We start from the raw sequence: 26,200 nt of genomic DNA on the forward strand, positions 1-26,200 counted from the left end.
TGAAGCAGGAAAACATTTTAAAATGTTGGCTTTATTAAATATCAGCCTTTGAGTACACGCGTTTTCAAGACCAAGAAGGCAATGACGTGAAAACGCTTCTGCACACCAGCACATAGTGGAAAAGCCCTTGTGTGGCTGAGTAGTGAGCAGAACTAGCCACTTGTATCATGCGACACCATGTTTACTTGAAACAAATGACTGATAGACATACTTCATTCAGTCACTGGATATTTGGTAGATATTTTCTCAAAGAGGAATTGAGTGAGCCTGTCCCTTTTAGGAAAATAGCGGACAGTATTTTTTTTTTTTTTTTTTTTTTTTGCCAGTAATAAAATTCCAGCTTTCAACCAGGAACTTGTAACTGAACCCAAGTTCGTCTGCCCTATGTGCAGCAGCAAAGCCAATCACCGAGACATCAGGTATGCAGCAAGGAAAGGGTTCATTTATGCAGCCAAACCTGAAGAAGGGAGGATAAGCTTCAAATCTGCTTCCTCCAAGGGGGAGGGAATGAGTTTTTTACAATCATAGGGGTTGAGAATGCATACATATTGATGCAAAGTGCAAGGAAACTTAACAACTACTCATAAGGAAAGATAGCATGTTCATTGAGCAAACATTTATTGTAACATATACCCCATGTTCCCTTGAGGTGGAGACTTAACTCTGGAAGGAGGCAGAATTCAGCCCCTGATGTCAGGAGGTTGTCTTCAGATGAGGAGAGGGGTTATGGGCTTGCTCTGAGAGCCAGTATAAACTGGAGGGGGTCTTGGGCTTGTAATCTCGAGTAAGGAATGCCGGGCTTTGCTTGTTCCTAGGCTGGAACCATATCAGTTGACCTTGAGTCCAGGCTTCTGCAGAAATAGCTAAGTGAGTTTGTTAGTGGGGTCTGAAAAGACACAGCAGCTGATTAGGGGGGAACAGTTCTCAGAAAAACAAGCTTTAAACTTTCTGCTAGTTTCAACCTCATTAACCCCATGAGGCACTCTTTCAAACTTAGAAGTGTCCCAGCCTTAAAAACTGATGAGATGCATGGTAATATTAACTGCTGTGACTTGGGGGGATACCTTATAATGATGTGCATCAATATTTGGAAGATCTGCATAACTTATTAAATTGGTAGTTCCAAATGACCGTTGCACAATGCTGCAAAATCATGCGTGGGTGAATCATCCATTTTAAGAGCAAGATGAACTATTTGAATGGATTTTAATGTAACAGAGCATGGCAAGTTCATTGATACGGTTTCACATTCCACATTAGGAAAGCTTTTTTAAGAAAGTAGCACTTGTCAAGTTTTGATGAAGTATCAAAGAAGAATATTCTCAGTAATGTGGAAAGACTTTAAGTACTCCTTACATTTTCAAAGATATATCGGAGGGTTCATATACTTCAACTAAAGCAATATGTTGCAACAGAATGCAGAAGCAGTTAAGAGAAACCAACTGTCTTCTGAAAAGCCAGGCGTTAAAGAGATTTGCAGACATTTAAACCAGTGCAAGTCCTCTATTTTTTGAATATGGTTATTTTTCATAAAAATATTTTATTTTAAAATAAATGAGTAAGTAAAGGTGCCTGGGTGGCTTGGTCGGTTAAGCATCTGACTCTGGATCTCAGCTCAGGTGTTGGTCTCAGAGTGGTCAGTTCAAGGCCCACCTTGGGCTCCATGCTGGGCATGAAGCCTACTTTAAGAAAATAATAATCAGTTAATTAATAAACATCTTTAAGTTTTCTTTTTTTTTTAATTTTTTTTAACATTTATTTATTTTTGAGACAGAGAGAGACAGAGAATGAACAGGGGAGGGTCAGAGAGAGAGGGAGACACAGAATCTGAAACAGGCTCCAGGTTCTGAGCAGTCAGCACAGAGCCCGACACGGGGCTTGAACTCACGGACCGTGAGATCGTGACCTGAGCCGAAGTCGGACGCTTAACCGACTGAGCCACCCAGGCGCCCCAAAACATCTTTATTTTCTATTTTGCTTCCGAAGTAGGCATATATTGACAGATATAATCCAAATAAACAAAAGAACTTTGTGTTGTCAATAATTTTCAAGAGTGTAAGAGGGTTCTAAGACCAAAACGTGAGAACCACTGCTTTGGGTAATCAAATTTTTCTGACTCCAATAGCATTTGAATTTGTGTGAGAAAATACTATCCAATAAAAATAAATAACCAAACAGCTCATTACAAAAAAAAAAAAAATATATATATATATATATGAACAAGTGCTTATATTGTAAAGAAAATAGAAAGTGTTCAGGTTGTGAGGCATCATTTATTCAAAGCATGGATCACCTAGAATGTAAACATTGGCAAACCTCTTTATTTATTTCTTTAAGAACCAAGTAGTAAATATTTTAGTTTTTGTGAGCCATAGGAGTCACTGTCACAACTCACCTCTGCCATTACAGACAATAGATAAACAAATGACTATGTCTGTGTTGTGGTCCAGCTTTATTTACTAAAACAGGTGGTCACAGCTTGCTCCCCCCTGCACCATTTCCCCTAAAAGAACACTGTAGAATTTTTTTAATGCTTATTTGTTTATTTTTGAGAGAGAGAGAACGAGCTGGGGAGAGGCAGAGAAAGAGGGGAACAGAGGATCTGAAGTGGGCTCTGTGATAACAGCAGAGAGCTTGGCATGTGGCTCGAACTCACAAACCTCGAGATCATGAGCTGAGTTGAAGTCAGATTAACCCCCTGAGCCACCCAAGGCTCCCCTTTAGAATTTTTTCAATTACGTAGTCAAGTACCCGTTATTCATTCTTTGTGTTCTGTTTAATTTTGGTGCTCAAAACTGGAATACAAATTCTTCTGAGTTCAGGGCCCGTCAAGAAAGGCACCTAAGATAACTGTGTTTTGCTTGTTTTTCTTTTTAATGTTTGTTTATTTTTGAGAGAGAGACAGAGTGCGAGCAGGGCAGGGGCAGAGAGAGGGAGGGAGACACAGAATCTGAAGCAGGCTCCAGGCTCTGAGCTGTCAGTACAGAGCCGGACACAGGGTTCAAATCCACAGTGTTCAAATCCATGTGAGATCATGACCTGAGCTGAAGTCAGATGCTTAACTGACTGAGACACCCAGGCGCCCCCTAAGGTAACGTTGTTTCAATGGTGGCATGTGTGCCCAGTCTCTGCTACTTAGGGAGTAGGAAAGTCTCTCCTAGGAAGACTGCTCAGGAGGGAGCAGCACACTCAAGGAGGTGCCCTGCTTTAAGGACTTGTGTGGGGTATGGTCACGGTAAACATAGGGCACGTCTACAGGCTCTTTGGTGAATCAGAAATACATAACCTTACCTCTCTCTCACGCAGACAGAGGCATTGTTGTTGCTCCAAGGTAAGCTTGAAATGTGCATAGAATTTTTGAAGCTAAAGATAGCCCGTAGCGATTCCCTTATTGCTGATTAACTCTAGTTTCTGGGCAACACAGTAGCTGGCTTGGGAGATTTCAAGACATATGCATGCATCTAGACTGCTTTGTGGAAAGGGAACGTGTCCCCATTCCCATCTAGCCTACCTCTAGCTCTTCGTGTCCTCGTCAGCCTCCAGGATGTGGGAGGTGTGTTTTCACCCGGGACCCCTGAGAACTTGAGGAAGTCTGTCAAGTTGAATGAAGAGAGACACAGATTTATGTTGTAGTCGAGGCTCGGTGAACCAAGGTGTGCCCTTAAAGAGTGTAAAGAGCCTCGGCAGCCAGTACCACTGGTGGTGTCTCCCGTCCTCCAGTCCTGTGGCAGTTGGTCATACCATTACTGGAAATGCAGAATGCTCTCGATTGCTCTCACGTGGGCCTTCTGGGAATCAGCAGCAATTTGTAAAGCACAGAAATCAGCTGGTTTTCTTTCTTTCTTTCTTTCTTTCTTTCTTTCTTTCTTTCTTTCTTTCCTTCTTTCTTTTTCAACTTTTAAATTTCAATTCCAGTATAGTTAAAGTACAGTGTTCTATAGGGCTGGTGTTCTTTTTAAGCACAAACCAGTACCCCAAGGTATAAAAGTTGCACTGAAGGCTGTGGCTCTCACTGTGTGGGAGATGTCCTTGTCCTGGCACAAGTGGCCTCTTTAGCGACACCATGAGCAGCCTTCGTGCTCTAAAGCAATAAGAGGCCACAAACAAGCAGCCTCTGTCTGCAGCCTTTGTCTGCTCCCATAGATTCCATCTTCGAAATACACTGGAATCTCTAAGAGAATGCCCGCATAAAGCATGCCCCCTTTAAAGAATATGAACACATAACAAGTATCTACATATATCTGAGAGGACATTAGACCACATGTAATGGATTCATATATTCCCATGCTGATTTGTCCCCTAGCGAAGACCTCATTCGAAATAAACACTACAGACACTGAAAATGACATGTATGGGTATCTTAACTATATTGGTTGTTTCCAGTTAGCTTCAGGTATTAAAAAATTTGCTTTAAAACTTTTTCTAAATTATGTTGATTCTACAGCAAAAAATAAAGTAACTTTGTCACTCATGTGTTCTTAGATTCTCATGATGCAGTTTTGAGATTTAACTCGGCACCTACACGTGGCTATGAGAAAGATGTTGGAAATAAAACCACCGTGCGCATCATTAATTCCCAGGTAAGATGGATGGAGTGTTTTCATGCATGTACATTTTATAGGTAAATAGTTTAACTGGGTGAATGAAGAGAAATTACCCAGTTGTACATGACCATGGTCTTGCTTATTTGTAGGTTCTTGTAATCATAAAAGAATTGATGAGAAAAAATGCAGATAAATAGGCATTTATGTGTGACATGACTAGGAAGAAATGAGTAAATAAGATTAAAAGGAAAAATCAGAGAAGATATAGAAACATGTATTGGGGCGCCTGGGTGGCTCAGTCGGTTGAGCGTCCGACTTCGGCTCAGGTCACTATCTCGCGGTCCGCGAGTTCGAGCCCCGCGTTGGGCTCTGGGCTGATGGCTCAGAGCCTGGAGCCTGCTTCCGATTCTGTGTTCCCTCTCTCTCTGCCCCTCCCCCATTCATGCTGTGTCTCTCTCCATCTCAAAAATAAAATAAAACGTTGAAAAAAAAAAAAAGAAACATGTATGGATATCCATATTTGCATATGTATGTGTATATATATATATAATCATAGTCTTAGTGTGTTGTATATTACCGATGGAGCAAAGGACAGTTAAATTTAGAAAAAAATCATGGTGGTGTGAAAGGTAAGGGATGAAGGGAAGAAAAAGCAAAGGCTACAAAATCCAAGGGTCAGTAGGGTGGCTTGGAAACTTTAGTCCATTATCTGAAAATTTTAAAAATGAAATTGTTGAAAATGGAAGTATTTCTCTTTTTGGTGTTCTTCATACAAATGTTTTCCAAATTCAAAGCAAAATTATTCTCAAAACCATGGCAGTTTCTAGAGTTTCAAACTATATAGAAAGAACATGAGGTGATGGATGATTTATGACAAGTTGCTTGCAGAAGAAAAGATTAGCTTTCTGCCTGGGACCCTGAGCCAGGCAGCCTGCAGCAAGGGAAAAAACAATCGCCATGTTTCCTTGCTTCATAGACAGCATGGATTGTAAGAGTCGCCATTCATTTATTAACACTTCCAGCTTTTTAGCTAATCATCCCCACAAATTAAAATACATGCCACCTGTAAAATATGTCCTGACTTGAGAAATCTGTATGAAGAAAGAGAGTGCATCTTAAAAACTGTGAAAAGTTGCACCTCAACACTGAGGAAAACCAATTTTTTTTTTTCTCCTCCAAAGCTGTAGTTTAAAAAAGACGATTGGCAGGTGAGATCGAAGGACTCCTCTAGGACCACAGAGGGAGGAAGTCACATGTGGGCTGTCACCAGTCTGCTGGCTGTCCCTGTTCCATTTGTCCTGAGGCTGGCACTCTGAAGGCGCCTTAATAACGTGGGTCATTCATATCTGTGCCTCCTTCTCCAGTTGTCTGTGAAGGCAATTAGAGAGGAGGTCGGGGGTGGCAAATTAGCTAAGGCATCACATCTTTCAGGAGCTGATTCAATACCACTGGCTATGGGTATAATGCTGATGAAAATGTAAGAACTCGTAAATTTTATTTTATTTTGTTTTTTAAATTTTTTTAATGTTTATTTATATTTGAGAGAGAGAGAGAGACAGAACAAGAATGGGGGAGGGGCAGAGAGACAGAGGGAGACACAGAATCCCAGGGAGACTCCAGGCTTTGGGCTGTGAACACAGAGCCTGACTGGGGACTGGAACTCATGAACCATGAGATCATGCCCTGAGCTGAAGTCAAGACGGGTAACTGACAGAGCCACCCACGCACCCCTCCTAAATTTTATTTTTAACCCTAGTTTCCCCAGATATTTCTTCAGGTTCATTAGCGTGCAATGCCTGCCTCTCTCACTCCCCCAGAGGAAAATAGTAAAGTCTGAGTAACTTTGTTTTTCTTGCTCTGATTCATTTTTTTAAACTTTCCTCTTTTTAAAAATATAATTTTGAAGAGCCACTCGCTTTGAAATGATTTCTGTATGTATTTGCAGATTCTGACCAACCCCAATCATCACTTCATTGACAGTTCATTGTATAAAAACGTCATTTTGGTGGCCTGGGACCCTGCTCCTTACTCTGCAAATCTTAACCTGGTAAGTGTTCCCTTTGGTGCCCTTACCCTACTGATCAGACAGTGCCTTTGACTGATTAATAATGGGAGCAAGTCAAGGATTAAGCTTTCACAGAATGAAACCAATCATGGGCACTACTGAAATACATGGGCGTTCATACCATTTTGATACCCAGTTCCGGTAGCGTACTTGGTGAACGTGACCTATCTAATGAAAAAAGGGCTTTTGCTCTGGAAGATTTAAAAACAAAAACAAATCACAGTGCCCTAAATGTTCAGAAATTCCTAGTTACACTGGAAGTTGAGCCAAGTAAACTCAGAGTTTTCCATTGTGATAGGGTTACATCACTTTCCACGTAGTTACGAGACCTTCTGAAATAAATTCAAAGTGCTTGATAAGAGAATCTAAACTTTGTGAATCAACAGCTCACTGCCCTTTAAGTGGAACCTGTTACAGACTTTTCTTGAGTGTGCAACTCTGGCTTTTTCCTCTAAACCTTTCTTACCTTATGTGATATAGTGTAAACAAGATTACTGCTAGCCATCAAAATATAAGCAAGTTACATTCATGGCATTCTGGCAAATCATTGCCTATCTAAACAAGCAGCTAGTTACTTCTGGTGAGAACTTGGATGAAAAGCCGATGCACTTGTCTTTTAAGGAAGGCTGGGAAAGAAGTGTGATAGTTTTAGCCTCATGAAAGATAATGTCTGCTGTGCCACTGAGCGTCTTTCAACTTGTTCTGTCATGACCCAAAAGAATGCATCCTTCTTAAGATGATGGAAATGAGGGAACAGGCCTTGGCTTTACCAAGAGGACTTCCCAAGAGAGCAGCGGCCCAAGGTCAGATGGGTCCTTCTGGGGCTGTTGTGTCACTGTTCATCTTGAGACCAAGGCTGGACATTTAACTAGCATGATTCCTAACTGGTTCTTTTTAAAAAAAATTTTTTAAATTGTACTTAAATCCAAGTTAGTTAACATATAGTGTAGTAATGATTTCAGGAGTAAAAGACCCAACAAGTGCCCTCCTTAATGCCCCTCACCCACTTAGCCCCTCCCCGCACCATCACCCCTCTGGCAACCCTCAGTTTGTTCTCTACATTTGAGTCTTTTATGGTTTGCTTCCCTCTCTCTTTTAATCCTAACTGGTTCTTAACCAGGAGCGCAAACCAGAATCACCTGGAGAGTATTTTTTCAAATGTATCTGTCAGAGCCCCATTTCCTGACATACCACTTACAGCCCCAGTGTGTAGTTTCTGAGAAAGCTCTCTGGCTGATTTTCACAGGTACCGTCTACTGAGAATCTGGCACGAAATGCATGTTGGAACTCTTCAGCTTCCTTTCCGGTCTGAAGTTCTCTGGTTTTAAGTTCTGACAGCTTTCTCACTATCTGTGGACAGACTGAGAGCTCTAGCTATTGGACCTTGTTTCTTCCTCCTTGGGAAGCATCCAAGCCCAGGGCACAGAGCTGTCCAACCCGATGGAGGGGACAGCAACAGTGCTGAAACCCAGGCAACCAGGCTGCTTTCTGGGTGGCCTGTGTTCTGGGGAGCAGGAGGAGGGGTGAAGAAACTGAGGCCCATACCCCTCTTGCTTCCCTTCTGCTGCCTCTTGGCTTGGGGGCAAAGTTTACAAAAGATGATTGGCCCCAGTCCTTTTCAAAATTGTTAAAGCCACAGAACCCATTCAACCATGGAATATTACTTGGGATCTCAGTGCGTATCTACTGTTTCCTGAAGGTGTCTGTTTGAAGAGATAACAGGGCCCTCAGAGCCTTATGAACTAAGTCTCTCCCCCACATACCTCCAAATCCCATTTTTTCATGGTGGCACCTCAGATGTTCTGAAGACATTTAAAAGTAAACCTAGGGGCGCCTGGGTGGCTCAGTTGGTTGGGCGACTAACTTCACTCAGGTCATGATCTCACAGATTGTGAGTTCGAGCCCCATGTCTGGCTCTGTGCCCTCCTCCCTCAGAGCCCCATGTCTGGCTCTGAGCCTGGAGCCTGTTTCGGATTCTGTGTCTCCCTCTCTCTCTGCCCCTCTCCCGCTCACGTTCTGTCTCTCTCCTTCAAAAATAAACATTAAAAAAATTTTTTTAAGTAAATCAACCTTATTGTACATTTTTTCATACAGTAACATGTACAGTCAGTGGAAGGGTACATGTTGATGAGTATTAGCAAATATATATAGTCATGTATCCACCACCGCAGGTAAGAAATGGAATATTTTCAGCACTCCCAAGAGTTCCTTGTGCCCTACCTATCGGTCTTCCCAGCACTGCCCCAGACCTAGGCAATAACTGATATGCTTTCTGTCACTGTGTATTACATATGAAAAATATGTTTTGAAATACACTGATTGAAGCCCCAGGGTCAGCACATTATAGCCGTGGACCAAATCTGGCCCCATTTTGTAAATAAAGTTGTATTGGAACACAGCCATCCTCATTCATGATGTATCTTCTGTGACTTTCTCAGTACAATAGAAGCATCGACTAGTTGCAAAAGAGACTGTCTGGCCCACAAAGCCTCAAGGGTTTACTACCTGGCCCTTTACAGAGAAGTCTGGGGCCCCTGCCCTAGCTCATCTTCCATATTTCACTAAAGAACAAATCCTTGTCCCTCAGGGCTGGGACCCTATCTCTTTTTGTTCTGGTTCCCTCATCCATGAGGCAGTGCCTGTACTTCACCTCCTTCTCCCCGGCCCTTAGCCTCTAAATAGTCTCCAACCCCACCCCCGTGCTGACCTGTTTCCTTTTCACAGTGTGGTTCTCTGTACTTGATTGTGTTGATTTTTTTTTTTTCTTAGTGGTACAAGAAACCAGATTACAACCTGTTCACTCCATATGTTCAGCACCGGCAGAGAAACCCAAATCAGCCATTTTACATTCTTCATCCTAAATTTATATGGCAGCTTTGGGACATTATTCAGGAGAACACCAAGGAGAAGATTCAGCCCAACCCACCATCTTCTGGCTTCATTGGTAGGTATATATAAAAATGGATAATCAGGCAGGCACTCAGGGTTAGGGTTAGGCTTAGTATTTAGCAAATGTACAGTTATGTTATTTAATCAGAACAATTAAAAGTTGGTTTTAGAGGAAGCATAGATAAGCTGAAGATAGTAGAAACACTCTGTTTTTTCCAGTTTTCTATTGGTACGTGATAACTGCCCCCAGAATTGCAAGGTGTACAGCAAAAACTTATTTTCTGTCGGTTTTGTGGGTCAGGACAGGCTTGGCTGGGTTATTCTTCTGTTCCACAGGCTTCAGTGGGAATCACTTCATGGTATTCACCTGCTTCATGGGATGGCTACACTCCCGTAGTTGGCCCCTGTGGCGCGGATGGCTGGGAGGGCGGGCTCAGCCAGGACTATTGACTTTGTGCCTGCACGTGGTCTCTTGCATGGTGGTCTCAGGGTACTCGGGCTTCTTACATGGGAGCTCATGGCCCCTGGCAAGTGTGCCAAAAGGCAGGAAATAGAAGCTGCCTGTTTCTTAAGGTTGAGGCCTAGAGACCTGCACAATGTCACTTGCACTCTTCTGCGGGTCAGAGTAGTCAAGGCCCCACTGGATTCAAGGGGGAAGACACACAGACCCCACCTGGGTCATCTGTGATCCACTAGCCACTCACCCATTCACATTGTTTACGTGATACCAGATTGAGGAGCTGAATTTGTGACCGTAGGATAGTGTCATGTGCTGCAAGATAGCAAGTGCAGGCTTTGTTGAGACTAATTCTAAGACCTTGTACAGCTCTTGCTGCCAGAGTCCACTAGCTCTAATCTAAAAAATGAATTTTTTTCATATAACAGGATCATCACACTTAGCTTATTTTATATATATATATATATTGCAGCCAGGCTTTGATCCTCCAAAATTTGTGGTTTTACTCTACCTCTTTACCCATGATTCAGCTAATCATCCCATTATCTCTTTGATTTTACCCGAGTAGGGTAATATTAAGGAATATCCTCGATCCCCTTGGCAATATGAAAGCTGTAGTGGAACCAAAGGATGTTAGTTGTGTCCACAAAAAACTGTGATGTTCTCCCCGCCTAATTTCAAGGAATTAGCCACCCTGCGTCTTAATTTGGGCTGCAGATTGGGTCCCTCTGAATAAAGGAGAGATAGCACTGTTTTCGTTATGGATACGGGACACACAAGTATCTGAATGGAGGCCTGTGGATTTTGGAGTGAGTTTCTGGTATTGCAATAATGTGAACTATTTTACCTAGAGTTCAAGACAGAATTTACGATATGACTCTGTAGATTAGCTGCCTTAAGTATAGCTAACCCCCTTTTAAAGTCATACCTTTGACACTCTGTGTCCAAATCAGTTTTTTGAAATCGTAGTGTCTTTATCTTTTGCACAGTTTCGTGGGATCCTGTTGCTTTAGGAAAGAAAGTATAATCCAGTTTGTCAGCAAAGGGTAAGTAGGAGAGCATAATGCTTAGACAGCGTAACGGGATGTGGCGGAAGTTTAATAAAATCATTTTCATATTGTTGCCTTCTCACGAATTCATGGGGCTTCTACTTGCTTGGAGCAGAAGTTTTAGAGCACAGTGGGGGCTGTCAGATATACTTACAGCAATGTGCAGTTGAAAGACTCACATAGTCATAGCTGGAGAGAAATATTTTCCCATGTGTTTTTGTTGGAAGGAATCCTGCCACACATGGCCAGCTTCCTTTCATAGCTATTTACTGAGAATTTGGAGTTTTCAGAGGCTGATACTTGCCTTAGAGGCTGCTTTTACACGAATATGGAGGAATGCAGTTTGACGTCATTGCAGGAGTGGAGGCTGGGTCTGGCAGGTTAAGTGTAAATTCTTCTCTGCCCTTTACCAGCTTTTTGATCATGGGCATGTCACTTACCCCCGTGAGCCTTAAATATGCTCATATGAGAAATGAGACTCATAAAATCTTTCTAAAGATGAGTTGGTGTGCCGATGGGCAATGGTTCCTGTTTTCTACCACTGTCCTGCCCAGAGTGACAACTATTAGCCACATGTGGCCATGCAAATTTAAATTAATTAGGATTAAAGGAGAGAAAAGCTTCAGTTCCTCTTGCACTTGCCTTATTTCAGGTTCTTAGTATCCACGTGCACTGCCGGCCACTGTCTTGACAGTGCAGGAGAACACCTCCATCATCACACAAAGTTGCATAGGACAGTGCTGTTAAGTTTTGCTAATCACAGAAGAATGAAAAAAGAGCAAGCAGATAAGGAAGCCTTAAGTTCCCAGTGGGCGGGCTGTGCTCTGTGACTGGGGATACAGATGTCACAGAAGACATGGCCTGCCTTCCCTGGCCAGATTTAAGAGTGAGCTCTCACTAAGGATGGACGGGAGATGCAGTCTGGGTGGGCTGTGCCCAGCAGAGCCCCAGTCGCCCTCTGAATACTCTGCTGATTTTGCTATCTGTCTGCCTCCTCTTTGATCCTGCTCAGAAATATGCTGAGAGCCAGAGTCTGTCTTATAACTTATCTGATGTTCCTAAATATTAGCAGAATGATGTCGCTCACATCTCAATCTGTCGGCCATAAGAATTTCTAAAAATCAATGAGTTATTTTCTGTTATTGAGAAGTGTTCTCCAAATACGTGTTCTAAGGTCACGTAGAAAAAAAAAAAAAAAACTATTGACTTCTTGTCTCACCACCTCATCATGTCCAGACACTAACCTCTCATGTTCATTACTGGACAAAAAGAACCCATTGCAGACCTGGTCGGTGAGATCAGGATGTTTCTGTGTGCACAGCGCTGGGCTCTGCCTAGGTACAGCGGTCAGCAGGATGCTTTCTATCAGAGGAGAGCAATATTCTGACGCCCTGGTTTTCCTCATTAGCGCAGGGCTCCACCTGTGGGGAACATATTGCAGGTGAAGCAAGATGAGGCCCTTTGCTTTATGGATGTGCTCTTCTGGAAAGGAAAATGGTGTCACATTTAATTACTGATGTTTCTAAACCCGCTGCATACGTTTTCCTTATACGTGTTTATGAATCTGCACGTGTGAAATAGAGGGACTCTAAAAGTTGACTGTTTTGAACACAAAAGACATGTCTTTCTATGGAAATAAATGGTAGTTAGATTCCCAGGGGAACACACCTTGAACCCTTTAAATGTCATGTCATTGGTGGTATTAGGAGACTTGTTCCTGGTGCCTGAATTCATCATACAGGAGGAAGGTGGAGAAAATGGAAGGGGAAAGTCATCCAATAAGTAGGTATTAATTAAGCCCCTCTATGTGCCAAGCATGATGCTGAGCCCAGGCTCAGCCCAGTGGTGAGGAAACCAGGCAAAGAACTCATGGTGCACCGAGTGACAGACATTACATAGGTGTGCCTTCCCTAAATAAAATAAAATTACAAACTGGGCAATGAAGGAAGAGAGCAGGATGCATCAAGGGCTGGGAAGTGTGTGCTTTTCCCATTGTGTTCCTGCTCTTAGCCTAGCGCATAGGAGGTACAAGAAGTAATTATTTGGAGAATGAATGTTTTAGCTTAGAACTTGAGAAGTTCTCAAGTTTAACATGTGTCAGAATCACCCAGAGAGGGCTTATGTATTAGATATCTAATGATGTGAGGCAAATTACCCCAAAACTTAGCTACTGGACAGAACAATAAGCATTTATTATCTTGTACAGTTTCTGTGGTCAGTATTGTAGGAGCAGATTGGCTGGCCGGCTCACCTTGGTATCTTTCATGAGATTGCATTGAGCTGTCTGGACTTGGCTTGGCTGATCTGTTTTCTGGATGGTTCACTCACAAGATGGCTGTTGACTGGAGGCCTCAGTTCCTTACCACACCTCTCTATAGGTCTACTTGAATGCTCTCACAACATGGCAGCCGGCTTCCCTATAGCAGGCAATCCAAGGGAGAGAGCAAGAAGGAGGTCTCAGTACTTTTTATGGTGTCATAAACTATCTATCCCCTTGGCTACATTCTATTTGTTACACAAGTCAGTCCCATTGTTGTGGGATGGAACTACCCAAAGATGGGGATACCAGGTAGGGATCATTGGGGGCCATGCTGGAGGCTGGCTACCATACCTTTCTAAAACACAGACAAGTGGGCCCACCCCTAGAGTTTCTGGGAAGGTGGAAGGGGCAAGAATTTGCATTTCTAACAGGTTTTTAAGTGATGCTTCTGCTGTGGTCCTTGTTCTGTACTTTGAGAACCATCCTTCTGGCATTTTAGAATCCTGAAGTTAGAAGGAAATTCAGCTATCAAGTCTGCGGGTCCTGTATTGATAGACATGCCATCAAGGTGATAAGCATTTAGCTCAGCAGGAGAACACAGGATCCTACCAATAATACATTATTCCTTTGTTTCTTTGAAGACATAGCTAAAAAATTTACTCTTATCATTACTGATGGACTTCTTTCATGCCTTGAAAACTTGTGAAATGATATACGTAACAGCTACCTGTCAATGTCCTTCTTAAAAGTAGATTTTTGTTTGTTTGGTTGGTTGGTTTATCATCTTGGCACCCAGATTCTCGGATGTACTGATTAGTCAGGTATAAGTTCGGGCACCAATAAGCAACGTCCCAACTCTCATTGATTTCAGGAAACCGCCCTCAGTAATATTCAGGCAGATAGTTCAGCCAACATCTCCCATTCCAGAAGCATTTGTACCTTCATTAGCAACCCCTAGTCCTGCACCAGCAGTCTCCTTGATGGCACACAAATCATGTGGGCTTGCCTGGTAGATAGGAGCTGTGGTAGGTATATGAGTGTTCTTCTGGGTTATAACAATATATTATGATAAAAGTTATATGAATACAGTCTTTCTCTCAAACTGCTATTGCAATGTGCTTACCCTTCTTCTGATGGTGTGAGGAGATAAAATGCCCATTTGATGAGATGACATAAGGTGAATGACATGCGCATTGGGATGTGGCATTTGGCCACCACTGAGCTTCTGATGACCTATCAGAAGGAGAATCATCTGCTTTCTGACTGCAGGTGACCGTGGGTAACTGAACCTACAGATAAGGGGAAAACTACCATGTTGAAGGGAAGAAGGGTCTAGAAGTAACTTCTGTCCACTGCACCATTCTGAATGTTCCTTAGAACAGGGTTGGAAATATTGCTGCATCAATGTCAACTCTGATCACAATACCCAAATAGGCACTGTACTTTTTCCTGGGTTCTGTGGGATCTGTGTATTATCAGCTCCTATGGAGAAGTTTCCTTTTGGGCAAGATGTCCTAGTAACATCAGATTCAGGCACAAATATTTAACTTGCATCTGAATAAATTCTTCTTGTTCTGTTTACAGTAATAGGAACTGCCTTTTCTGATTATAAAGAAAGAGCAGGGAGTTGTAGGATTTAAGGAACACATTGACCTACCATTGAAGAAAACAAACTCTGAGAGCCTCTTCACTGGAAAAACATTCCAGAAGTTTCTCTTTAATTTTTTTTTTTTTATATTTATTTATTTTTGAGAGACGGAGCACGAGCAGGGGAGGGGTGGAGAAGGAGACACAGGTCTGAACTGTCAGCACAGGGCCTGAATCAGGGCTCGAACCCATGAAACATGACATCACTACCTGAGCCAAGGTTGGACGCTTAACCAACTGAGCCACCCAGGCGCCCCCAAAACATTCCAGAAGTTTCTAATTCACATACATAAAGGACTTATCAAAGCTAATAACTTCAGTTTGCTTTCTTTGTAATAAAACTGACTTAAAGAACATATGTGAACAATTTTTATAATATTGACAAAATGTAAATACATACTAATATCAAGTGAATTAAACTATACTTTCATTACAAGCTTTAATATTACTAAGATACTTATTAAAGATTTAATATCTATAATGTGTACTGAAGGTGGTCCTCTCAGATTTCTAAATGAACATTTTTGAACTATGTTTTCCCCCTTTTTTTTAAAACAATCGAACCCATGTTATTACCAAACTACTCTACCAAACAAAATATTTTGAAGAATCGTTCCTAAAGAGATGAATATTCACTGCAATTAAACATGAAACCTAATTCAAAGTTGTATGTTGATTAGTGATAATTGTCTCTCAAAATATTTTTAAATTTTTTTTTAATTTTTTATTTATTTTTGAGAGAGAGAGAGAGAGAGACAGAGTGCAAGCGGGGGAAGGGCAGAGAGAGAGGGAGACACAGAATCCGAAACAGGCTCCAGGCTCTGAGCTGTCAGCACAGAGCCCGATGTGGGGCTAGAACTCACAAACCATGAGGTCATGACCTGAGCTGAAGCCAGACGCTCAACCGACTGAGCCATCCAGGTGCCCCTATCTTTCAAAATATTGTAATATAACTGTGTGAATATATTCTGACTTTTGTTAACAAGGTCATTATGTGAAAATTAATGAAAACCTGACTTTTTAAGAGAGCTCATTATTAACATATGTAAGTCGAAGGAGATTTAGAGATTATTTATCCCAATATAGATACTGGTCCAAAGCTTTGACCAAACCTTAAGGGAGAGACTGATTCTGTTGCTTTATAAGATTTTTCTTTGTAACATTTTTTTTTTAGTTTAAATAACTAAAACATGGTTTAATTGTTATTAGAATAGCTAGTTGTATTAATAAAGTAAATAAGTACATTCAGAAAAAGTCAGGAGAATATTTCTAAAAATTAACTTCAAATAATAAATAATAAAAATAAGATTTTTCAAGAATAAGAATAATGTCTATTTCATTATTTTTTTTAACTTCTTGGTTTCTTTTTTTTTTTTTAATTATTTTTTTAACTTACATCCAAATTAGTTAGCATATAGTGCAATGGTGGTTTCAGGAGTAGATTCCTTAATGCCCCTTACCCATTTAGCCCATCTCCCCTCCCACAACCCCTCCGGTAACCCTCTGTTTGTTCTCCATATTTAAGAATCTCTTATGTTTTGTCCCCTTCCCTGTTTTTATATTATTTTTGCTTCCCTTCCCTTATGTTCATCTGTTTTGTCTCTTAAAGTCCTCATATGAGTGAAGTCATATGATATTTGTCTTTTTCTGACTGATTAACTTCGCTTAGCGTAATACCCTCCAGTTCCATCCACATAGTTGCAAAGGGCAAGATTTCGTTCTTTTTGATTGCCAAGTAATATTCCATTGTGTGTATATGTGTGTGTGTGTGTGTGTGTGTGTGTATACATATATACATATATACCACATCTTCTTTATCCATTCATCTATCGATGGACATTTGGGCTCTTTCCATACTTTGGCTATTGTTGATAGTGCTGCTATAAACATGGGGGTGCATGTGTCCCTTCGAAACAGCACACCTGTATCCCTTGGATAAATGCCTAGTAGTGCAGTTGCTGGGTCATAGGGTAGTTCTATTTTTAGTTTTTTGAGGAACCTCCACACCGTTTTCCAGAGTGGCTGCACCAGCTTGCATTGCCACCAACAATGCAAAAGAGATCCTCTTTCTCCGCATCCTCGCCAACACCTGTTGTTGCCTGAGTTGTTAATGTTAGCCATTCTGACAGGTGTAAGGTGGTATCTCATTGTGGTTTTGATTTGTATTTCCCTGATGATGAGTGCTGTTGAGCATTCTTTCATGTGTCAGTTGGCCGTCTGGATGTCTTCCTTGGATAAGTGTCTATTCATGTCTTTTGCCCATTTCTTCACTGGATGATTTGTTTTTTGGGTGTTGAGTTTGATAAGTTCTTTATAGATTTTGGATACTAACCCTTTATCTGATATGTCATTTGCAAATATCTTCTCCCATTCTGTCGGCTGCCTTTTAGTTTTGCTGATTGTTTCCTTCGCTGTGCATAAGCTTTTTATTTTGATGAGGTCCCAGTAGTTCATTTTTGCTTCTGTTTCCTTTGCCTCCGGAGACATGTTGAGTAAGAAGCTGCTGCAGCCAAGATCAAGGAGATTTTTGCTTGCTTTCTCCTCAGGAATTTGATGACTTTCTGTCTTATGTTTAGGTCTTTCATCCATTTTGAGTTTATTTTTGTGTATGGTGTAAGAAAATGGTCCAGGTTCATTCTTCTGAATGTCACTGTCCAGTTTTCCCAGCACCACTTGCTGAAGAGACTGTCTTTATTCCATTGGATATTCTTTCCTGCTTTGTCAAAGATTAGTTGGCCATAAGTTTGTGGGTCCATTTCTGGGTTCGCTATTCTGTTCCATTGATCTGAGTGTCTGTTCTTGTGCCAGTACCATACTGTCTTGATGATCAGTCTTGATGATCAGAGCTTTGTAGTATAGCTTGAAGTCTGGGATTGTGATGCCTCCTGCTTTGGTTTTCTTTTTCAAAATTGCTTTGGCTATTCGGGGTCTTTTCTGGCTCCATACAAATTTTAGGATTATTTGTTCTAGCTCTGTGAAGAATGCTGGTGTTATTTTGATAGGGATTGCATTGAATATGTAGATTGCTTTGGGTAGTATCGACATTTTAACAATATTTGTTCTTCCTATCCAGGAGCATGGAATCTTTTTCCATTTTTTGTGTATTCTTCAATTTCTTTCATAAGCTTTCTATAGTTTTCAGCGTATAGATTTTTCACCTCTTTAGTTAGATTTATTCCTAGGTATTTTATGGATTTTGATGCAATTGTAAATGGGATCGATTCCTTGATTTCTCTTTCTGTTGCTTCATTGTTGGTGTATAGGAATGCAACTGATTTCTGTGCATTGATTTTACATCCTGTGACTCTGCTGAATTCATGAATCAGTTCTAGCTGTTTTTTGGTGGAATCTTTTGGGTTTTCCATATAGAGTATCATGTCATCTGCGAAGAGTGAAAGTTTGACCTCCTCCTGGCCAATTTGGATGCCTTTTATTTCTTTGTCTGATTGCAGAGGCTAAGACTTCCAGTACTATGTTGAATAACAGTGGCGAGAGTGGACATCCCTGCCTTATTCCTGACCTTAGGGGGAAAGCTCTCAGTTTTTCCCCACTGAGGATGATATTAGTGTTGGGTCTTTCATATATGGCTTTTATGATCTTGAGGTATGATCCTTTTATCCTGACTTTCTTGAGGGTTTTTATCAAGAAAGGATGCTGTATTTTGTTAAATGCTTTCTCTGCATCTATTGAGAGGATCATATGGTTCTTGTCCTTTCCTTATTGATGTGATGAATCACATTGATTGTTTTCTGGATATTGAAGCAGCCCTGCATCCCAGGTATAAATCCCACTTGGTCATGGTGAATATTTTTTTTAATGTATTGCTGGAGCCAGTTGGTTAATATCTTGTTGAGGATTTTTGCATCCATGTTTATCAGGGAAATTGGTCTATAGTTCTCCTTTTTAGTGGGGTCTCTGTCTGGTTTTGGAATCAAGGTAATGCTGGCTTCATAGAAAGGGTTTGGAATTTTTCCTTCCATTTCTATTTTTTGGAATAGCTTCAAGAGAAGAGGTGGTAACTCTCCTTAAATGTTTGGTACAATTCCTCTGGAAAGCCATCTGGCCCTGGACTCTTGTTTTGGGGGAGATTTTTGATTACTTATTCGATATCTTTATTGGTTATGGGTCTGTTCAAATCTTCTATTTCTTCTTGTTTCAGTTTTGGTAGTGTATATGTGTCTAGGAATTAGTCCATTTCTTCCAGATTGCCCATTTTATTGACATACAATTGCTCATAATATTCTCTTATTATTGTTTTTATTTCTGCTGTGTTGGTTGTGGTCTCTCCTCTTTCATTCTTGATTTTCTTTATTTGGGTCCTTTTTTTTCTTTTTGATCAATCTGGCTAGTGGTTTATCAATTTTGTTAATTCTTTCGAAGAAACAGCTTCTGGTTTCATTGATCTGTTCTACTGTTTTTTTGTTTTGTTTTGTTTTGTTTTTTGTTTTTTGTTTTGGTTCCGATAGCATTAATTTCAGCTCTAATCTTTATTGTTTCTTGTCTTCTGCTGGTTTGGAATTTTATTTGCTGTTCTTTTTCCAGCCCTTTAAGGTGTAAGGTTAGGTTGTGTATCTGAGATCTTTCTTCCTTCTTTAGGAAGGCTTAGATTTCTATTTACTTTCCTCTTATGACTGCCTTTCCTATGTCCCAGAGGTTTTGGGTTATGGTGTTACCACTTTCATTGGCTTCCATGAACTTTTTAATTTCCTCTTCAACTTCTTGGTTAGCCCATTCATTCTTTAGTAGGATGTTCTTTAGTCTCAAAGTATTTGTTACCTTTCCAAATGTTTTCTTGTGGTTGATTTCAAGTTTCATGGCATTGAAAATATGCACAATAGGATCTCGATCTTTTTGTATTTGTTGAGGGCTCCTTGTAACATTTTTGAAGAGTCTCCTTTGCAAAGGGGAAAATAGCATTATAACTAAATATTTAAACTTTTTTTAAAAATTTTTTAAATGTTTTTATTTATTTTTGAGACAGAGAGAGACAGAGCATGAACAGGGGAGGGGCAGAGAGAGAGGGAGACACAGAATCCGAAACAGGCTCCAGGCTCCGAGCTGCCAGCACAGAGCCCGACGCGGGGCTCGAACTCACGGACCGTGAGATCATGACCCGAGCCGAAGTCGGACGCTTAACCGACCAAGCCACCCAGGCGCCCCTTTAAACATTTTTTTTGAAGCACCCAGTAACCCCACCACCACCTCGCATACTGCCATCTGATTGTTTTAGTCTGTGCTCTTCCAAATGGCAACCACATCTAGGGTTGGGTTTTCTTAATGTGGTTTTAATGAAGGGGATTCCCTCAATGTATGGCACCACACAACAGGTGCATGGTAAATGTTTGCTGAATGAGTGAAGGCATGAAAAAATGAATTGGAAGTTCTGATTCTTGTCTCCTTATAGACTCTCCCCTCTGATAGAGCTTCTCTCACATCTAGAAGGATGCCCACTTCCTCCCATAACACACTATATGCATGTGCTGTGGTTAAGACCTTGGGTTTTGCAGAGACCAGAATCAAACTTTGGTTCTACCTGTCAACTAGATATATGATCTTGAGAGCAAGTTACTCTAAACCTCCAAACCTCAGTTCTTTAAACTGGAAACTGAAGATACCAGTACTACCATAATGTTTGAATCATCATATGCTTAGCACAATAGCCAATATTTGCTCTTTACTATTATTGTGATGTTTCCATCTAAAACTTTATGCTTAGTCAAATAAGACCATATTGGCAAATATAAAAACATAATAAAAAATAGACTTGTTCCCTTTGATATTACAGAGGCCATATCAGTCCATCAAATAGGAATATCATAAATTAGGCCTTTCTTTAGCTGTTGAGTATTTAAGTTGTTTCAAAGTATTTGATATCATCAATTTATTGATGCGTCATTACTATCTCTGTATGAATAGTACTATAGTTTATTCTGTATGTGCATACATAAACTTTTCTTTCTTGTAAACCATTTCCTTAAGATAAATTCCCAAGGGTATTAGTGCCAGGCAAAGGCTGTGTATGACATGTCATGTAGGTGACTGTTGGTAAGTGTTGACATAATGCTTTTTCTTTGAATTTCTGATCGGACCATATTTGTCCTTACAGTTCCCAGAAAGAGGCACACTAGTAGATACACTGGAAATGTATTACATGTACCATCCCCTTCTCCAGAGAAGCAGTAAAGGGATTCCTATACCTCTTGGATGGCACATGTATTTTTTAAATTAAAAGAAAGTAATGTGGATCAAGGTAATTTTGATGATCCATAAAGACTTGTTTCTTTGGAGCAACTTTTTTATTTTATTAGGTTCCTTACCCTGAACCCACTGGGGAGTGATTTGTGCGCATATGAGTAGCATTTCTCTTTCATCACTAGTTGGATACTAGAGATTTATCTTGTTATTTGGTACTTTGAAGTCGTTTTGACTGTACCATAGCCTGACTGAGGATAAGGAATAATTTACTTGGAGTCTCACGGCTTCCATTTTGTTCTCATAAAGACCGATATTTTTATACAAGGTCAGTGAACTCACCTGGGGTCATAAAGCATGTCTGCATTGGTTTGTCATCTACATGCAGTAGGGCATCCAGCCAGGCCGGGAGGCAATAGCTTCTCCATCCGTGGCACATAGCCTAAGTACCAGCAGGCAGACAGGCCTGGTAGCACACATCCCAACCAGCAGCACAGAGATAAGACTCTCTACTTTAATCCGGAATTGAGCAACTGACGGTATTTTTATTGTAGAAACCAGCAACACCTCCTGCCACTTTTTAAGAGGCAGTAGCCAGTACTGATTGTATTATAACTAATATTTCTGGAATTCATAAATGCAGACACTATAATTTCAGGCACTTTAACTATGCACAAGAATAATAGGCTTAAAAACAACTCATAACTTTCTTTTCCATGTTGTATTGCTTTTGAGGGGGGAGGATTCTAATTTTCCAATACATCATCCAAACTCAGATGTTTAACACAAAATAAGAAGCCACTTAGCATCCATATTTATGATTATGTAAAACATGCCAGAATTATATTGATTAGGGATACCTTTGCATTTCCCTGTAAATAATGAATTCTGAATGTGTGTTACCATGAAATAAATACAAATCAGCTAATAATTGGCCTTTCCGGTATCATTCTTGCATTATATGATTTTATCTAATGAGGTGGATGCTTCTTAAACTATTATTTTGCTACATCAAGTTCAGATCTCCAAACCACCTTTTAATTACAAATATTTTCTGGAAGTCTTACTTGAAGACTCACTTTTGCTCCCAAATAATCTTAAGCATAGGGGCACCTGGATGGCTCAGTCGGTTAAGCATCCAACTTCAGCTCAGATCATAATCTCATGGTTTGTGAGTTCAAGCCCCATGTTGGGCCCTGTGTTGATAGCTCAGAGGCTGGAACCTGCTTCGGATTCTGTGTCATCCTCTCCCTCTGCACCTTCCCTGCTTGTGTGTCCCCTCCCCCCTCTCAAGAATAAATAAACATTAATTTTTTTAAATAATCTTAAGTATAATTTTCATAATTTTCTATTTTATGATGAATTTATGGGGAAACCAGACAGGGGTGCTAGATTCCTATGAGACTGGCCTATTCCATACACTTAGATTTTCTTGCACTCGGACCATGTATTCAGAAATCTGGTTTGCAGTGTGGTGTTGGTCATGCTCAGAAATTCCTAATTTACCTCACATATGAATTATGTTCAAGTGTTAACTGGAATTGATGTAAGCCAGCGTTTTTTTCTGTCACTTGCATTGTGTTGTTTATATCCATAGTTTATTTTGCCATGTGTTAAAAGGATCCATTCATCAAGGAGAAAATTCTGTCATTCTGAACAATTTTGGACGTTACTTTGAATACTTCAGGTGAAAGCAAGATAATTTTAATCACAATTAAAATACATGAATACACTATACCTGATCTGAAAACACATCAACTACAGCTAGACACTCAAAGTAGAATTTTACAGAGGAAGCCTCACTGATTTAGAATTTGTGGTACTCTGAACATGGGTTGTACTTTGCTTTGTATCCTGGCTTTGGAGCAAATAAATAAGTGTATCTACTGTTAGTATGCTGAGTCAGATAATGTGACATTTTATTAAGACCAGTTGAAATGCTTTTTAATTGGTTTGATAATTACATTGCATTATACAGTACTTAAAGACATGTAATTTGGCAAATGAATGCTTCTTGAGTCATGATTGCCCAGAAAAATGTGCACTTTTTTTTTCCCCTTTAAATGAATCCCTAGTATGGACTCGTTTGTAAAAACTGGCCAAAGAAACTGAATGTTAATTGAATTATATTTACAGATTTTAAAAAGCTGGCCACGTGCCCATCTGATTGGCTTAGGAAAATACATTAAAATGTGTCTAAATATTGATCTGCCTATCTAAAAGTCTGGCTTCGTGTCAGGAGCAGGAAATTTTCATTGAGGCTTAATTGATGTACAATATTATATTAGTTTCAGATGTACAGCATGATGATTTGATATTTGTGTCTGTTGCCAAATGATCACCACAATAAGTTTAATTAACATCTGTCACCATATGTGGTTTACAGAGTTTTCTTTCTTGTGATGAGAACTTTTAAGATGGACTCTCTTAGCAACTTTCCAATATGCAATACAGTGTTGTTAACTATAGTCTCAATGCCATATGTTATATCCCATGACATACTTATTTTATAGCTGGAAGTTTGTACCTTTTGACCCCCTTCACCTGTTTTGCCCACCCCTCACCGTGACTGGCAGCCACCAATCTGCTTTCTGTATCTATAAGGGTATTTTTTTGTTCCTTGGGCTTTTTTTTATCCCACATATAAATGATATCATAAGGCATTTGTCTTTCTCTGTCTAACTTACTTCACTTAGCATAACACCTTCTAACTTACTTCACTTATCAATGCCTTCAAGAATTCTTTGTTAGGAGAAACAGAGTCCAGCAATGGACTCAGGTTGTTTCTGTATCTTAGCTATTGTGAACATTGTGCTTCAGTAACATAAGGGTGCAGATATCTTTCCAGGTGGCTTTGTTTTCTTTGGATAAATACTGAGAAGTGGTATTACTGAGTGATACGGTAATTTCTATTTTTAATTTTCTGAGGAACCTCCATACTGTTTTCCACAGTGGCTGTACCAATTTACAATACCGCCAACACTGCACTAGGGTTTCTTTTCCTCCACATCCTTGCCAAAACTTGTTATTTCTTATTGTTTTCATGATAGCCATTCTGAGAGGTGTGATGTAATATCTCCTTGTGGTTTTGATTTCCATTTCCCTGATAATTAGTGATTTTGTGCATCTTTTCATTTACCTGTTGGTCATCTTTATGTTTTCTTTGGAAATCTATCCATTCAGTCTTCCACCCATTTTTTAAATGGATTGTTGGGTTTTTTGTTGTTGTTGTTTTGTTTTGGGTTTTTTTTTTGCCTGTGTTCTTTATATGTTTTGGATATTCACCCTTTTTCAGATATATGATTTGCAAATATTTTCTATTCAGTAGGCTATCTTTTCATTTTGTTGATGGTTTCCTTTGCTTTGAAGTTTTTAGTTTGACGTAGTCCTACTTGTTTCTTTTTGTTTGTTTTTTTTTTTCTTTTCGTTTTTCTTTTTGCCTTTGTGTTTGTGGCAAATCCAAAAACTCATTGCCAAGATCCATGTTTAGGAGCTTAATATCTATGTGTTCTTCTAGGAGTTTCATGGTTACAGTTCAAGTATTATATCTATTATGAGTTATTTTTTGTGTATGGTATAAGATAGCAGTCCGATTTCATTTTTTGTGTGTTGCTGTCCAGTTTTCCCAGTGCCATTTATTGAAGAGACTGTCCTTTCCCCATTGTACGCTCTTGGCTCTTTTGTTGGAAATTAATTGACCATATATGTGTGTGGGTTTATTTCTGGGCTCTGTATTCTGTTCCATTGAGCTATGTGTCTGTTTTTATGCCAGTACCATACTGTCCTGATTACTGTACCTTTGTAACATAGTTTGAAATCAGGGATGGTAATGCCTTCAGCTTTGTTCTTTTTCAAGATTGCTTTGACTATTTGGGGTTTTTTTGTGGTTCCATACAGATTTTAAAATTGTTTGTTCTATTTCTGTAGGGGAAAAATGCCATTGGGATTCTGATAGGGACTGCAATGAATTTGTAGATTGCTGTGGATAATATGGATATTTTAACAATATTAATTCTTCCAGTCCATGAGCATGGAATATCTTTCCATTTTTTTGTGTTTTCTTCAGTTTCTTTCATCAGTATCCTACAGTTTTCAGTGTGCAGATCTTTCACCTCCTTAGTTAAGTTTATTCCTAGATATTTTATTCTTTATAGTGCAATTGTAAATGGGATTGTTACCTTAATTTTTCTTTCTGATAGTCTGTTATTAGTGTAGAAAAGCAAAACAGATTTTTGTACATTGATTTTCTATCCTTCAGCTTTGCTGAATCCATTTATTAGTTCTAACAGCTTTTGGGCTAGTTTTCAGAGTTTTCTATATATAGTGTCATGTCATCTGTAGAGTGACAGTTTTACTTCTTCCTTTTCTCTCCTTCTATCCTTCTAACTTTGAATGCTTTTTTTTTCTTTGTCTTGCCTAATTGTTCTGGCTAGGAATTTCAATACTATGTTGGATAAAGTGGCACAAGTGGATATCCTTGTCTTGTTCTTGATCTGAGAGGGAAAACTTTCAGCTTTTCATCATTGGGTATGATGTTAGCTGAGGGCTGTTCAGGTATGGCCTTTATTATGTTGGGGTACAGTTCCTCTAAACCCACTTTGTCGAGAACTTTTATCATAAATGAGTGTTGAGTTTTGTCAAATGCTTTTCTGCATCTACTGATATGATCATATGATTTTTCTCCTTCATTTTGTTAATGTGGGTCTATCACATTGATTGATTTACAGAAGCTGGACCATCCTTACATCCCTGGAACAGATCCCACTTGATTGTGGTGTATGATCCTTTTAATGTGTTGCTGAATTTGGTTTGTTGATATTTTGTTGAGTATGTTTGCATCTGTGCTCATCAGGGATATTGGCTGGTAATTTTCTTTTTTTGTGGTGTCCTTTTCTGTTTTTGGTATCTGTGTAATGCTGGCCTCATAAAATGAATTTGGAAATGTTCCCATCTCCTCTGTGTTTTTTGAAGAGTTTGAGAAGGATTGGTATTGATTCTTCTTTGAATGCTGGGTGAAAGCAGTAAAATTTTATTAGTGATGAAAGCAGTTACTTTTTGGTAGTCCATAAACAAAATACTTAACATAAAAGTTTAAGT

The 26,200-nt window shown here is 39.8% G+C and overlaps 1 protein-coding gene and 1 long non-coding RNA gene across 6 annotated transcripts in view; one reads left to right on the top strand and one right to left on the bottom strand.

Moving 5' to 3' along the window:
* ST6GAL2 (ST6 beta-galactoside alpha-2,6-sialyltransferase 2) overlaps positions 1–26,200 on the top strand; it is an 80,505-nt gene that overhangs the window by 47,345 nt on the left and 6,960 nt on the right. For all 4 annotated transcript variants that reach the window (XM_019428479.2, XM_019428480.2, XM_019428478.2 and 1 more), the window contains exons 3-5: positions 4,483–4,580; positions 6,490–6,591; positions 9,379–9,553. In XM_019428479.2, the coding sequence (XP_019284024.2) occupies positions 4,483–4,580; positions 6,490–6,591; positions 9,379–9,553 (375 nt within the window). The remainder of the gene's footprint in view (positions 1–4,482; positions 4,581–6,489; positions 6,592–9,378; positions 9,554–26,200) is intronic.
* LOC109254528 (uncharacterized) lies at positions 602–12,429 on the bottom strand. 2 transcript variants are annotated; one of them, XR_008417804.1, is made up of 3 exons: positions 12,249–12,429; positions 10,884–11,757; positions 602–886 (listed from the first exon to the last, which is right to left on the bottom strand). It is a non-coding gene; the product is annotated as an uncharacterized LOC109254528 (long non-coding RNA). The 2 variants fall into 2 exon arrangements; XR_002074841.2 differs by lacking the exon at positions 10,884–11,757.

Source organism: Panthera pardus, unplaced genomic scaffold (assembly GCF_024362965.1).
Source record: "Panthera pardus isolate Hobbes unplaced genomic scaffold, ASM2436296v1 HiC_scaffold_25, whole genome shotgun sequence".
Lineage (NCBI taxonomy): Eukaryota > Metazoa > Chordata > Mammalia > Carnivora > Felidae > Panthera > Panthera pardus.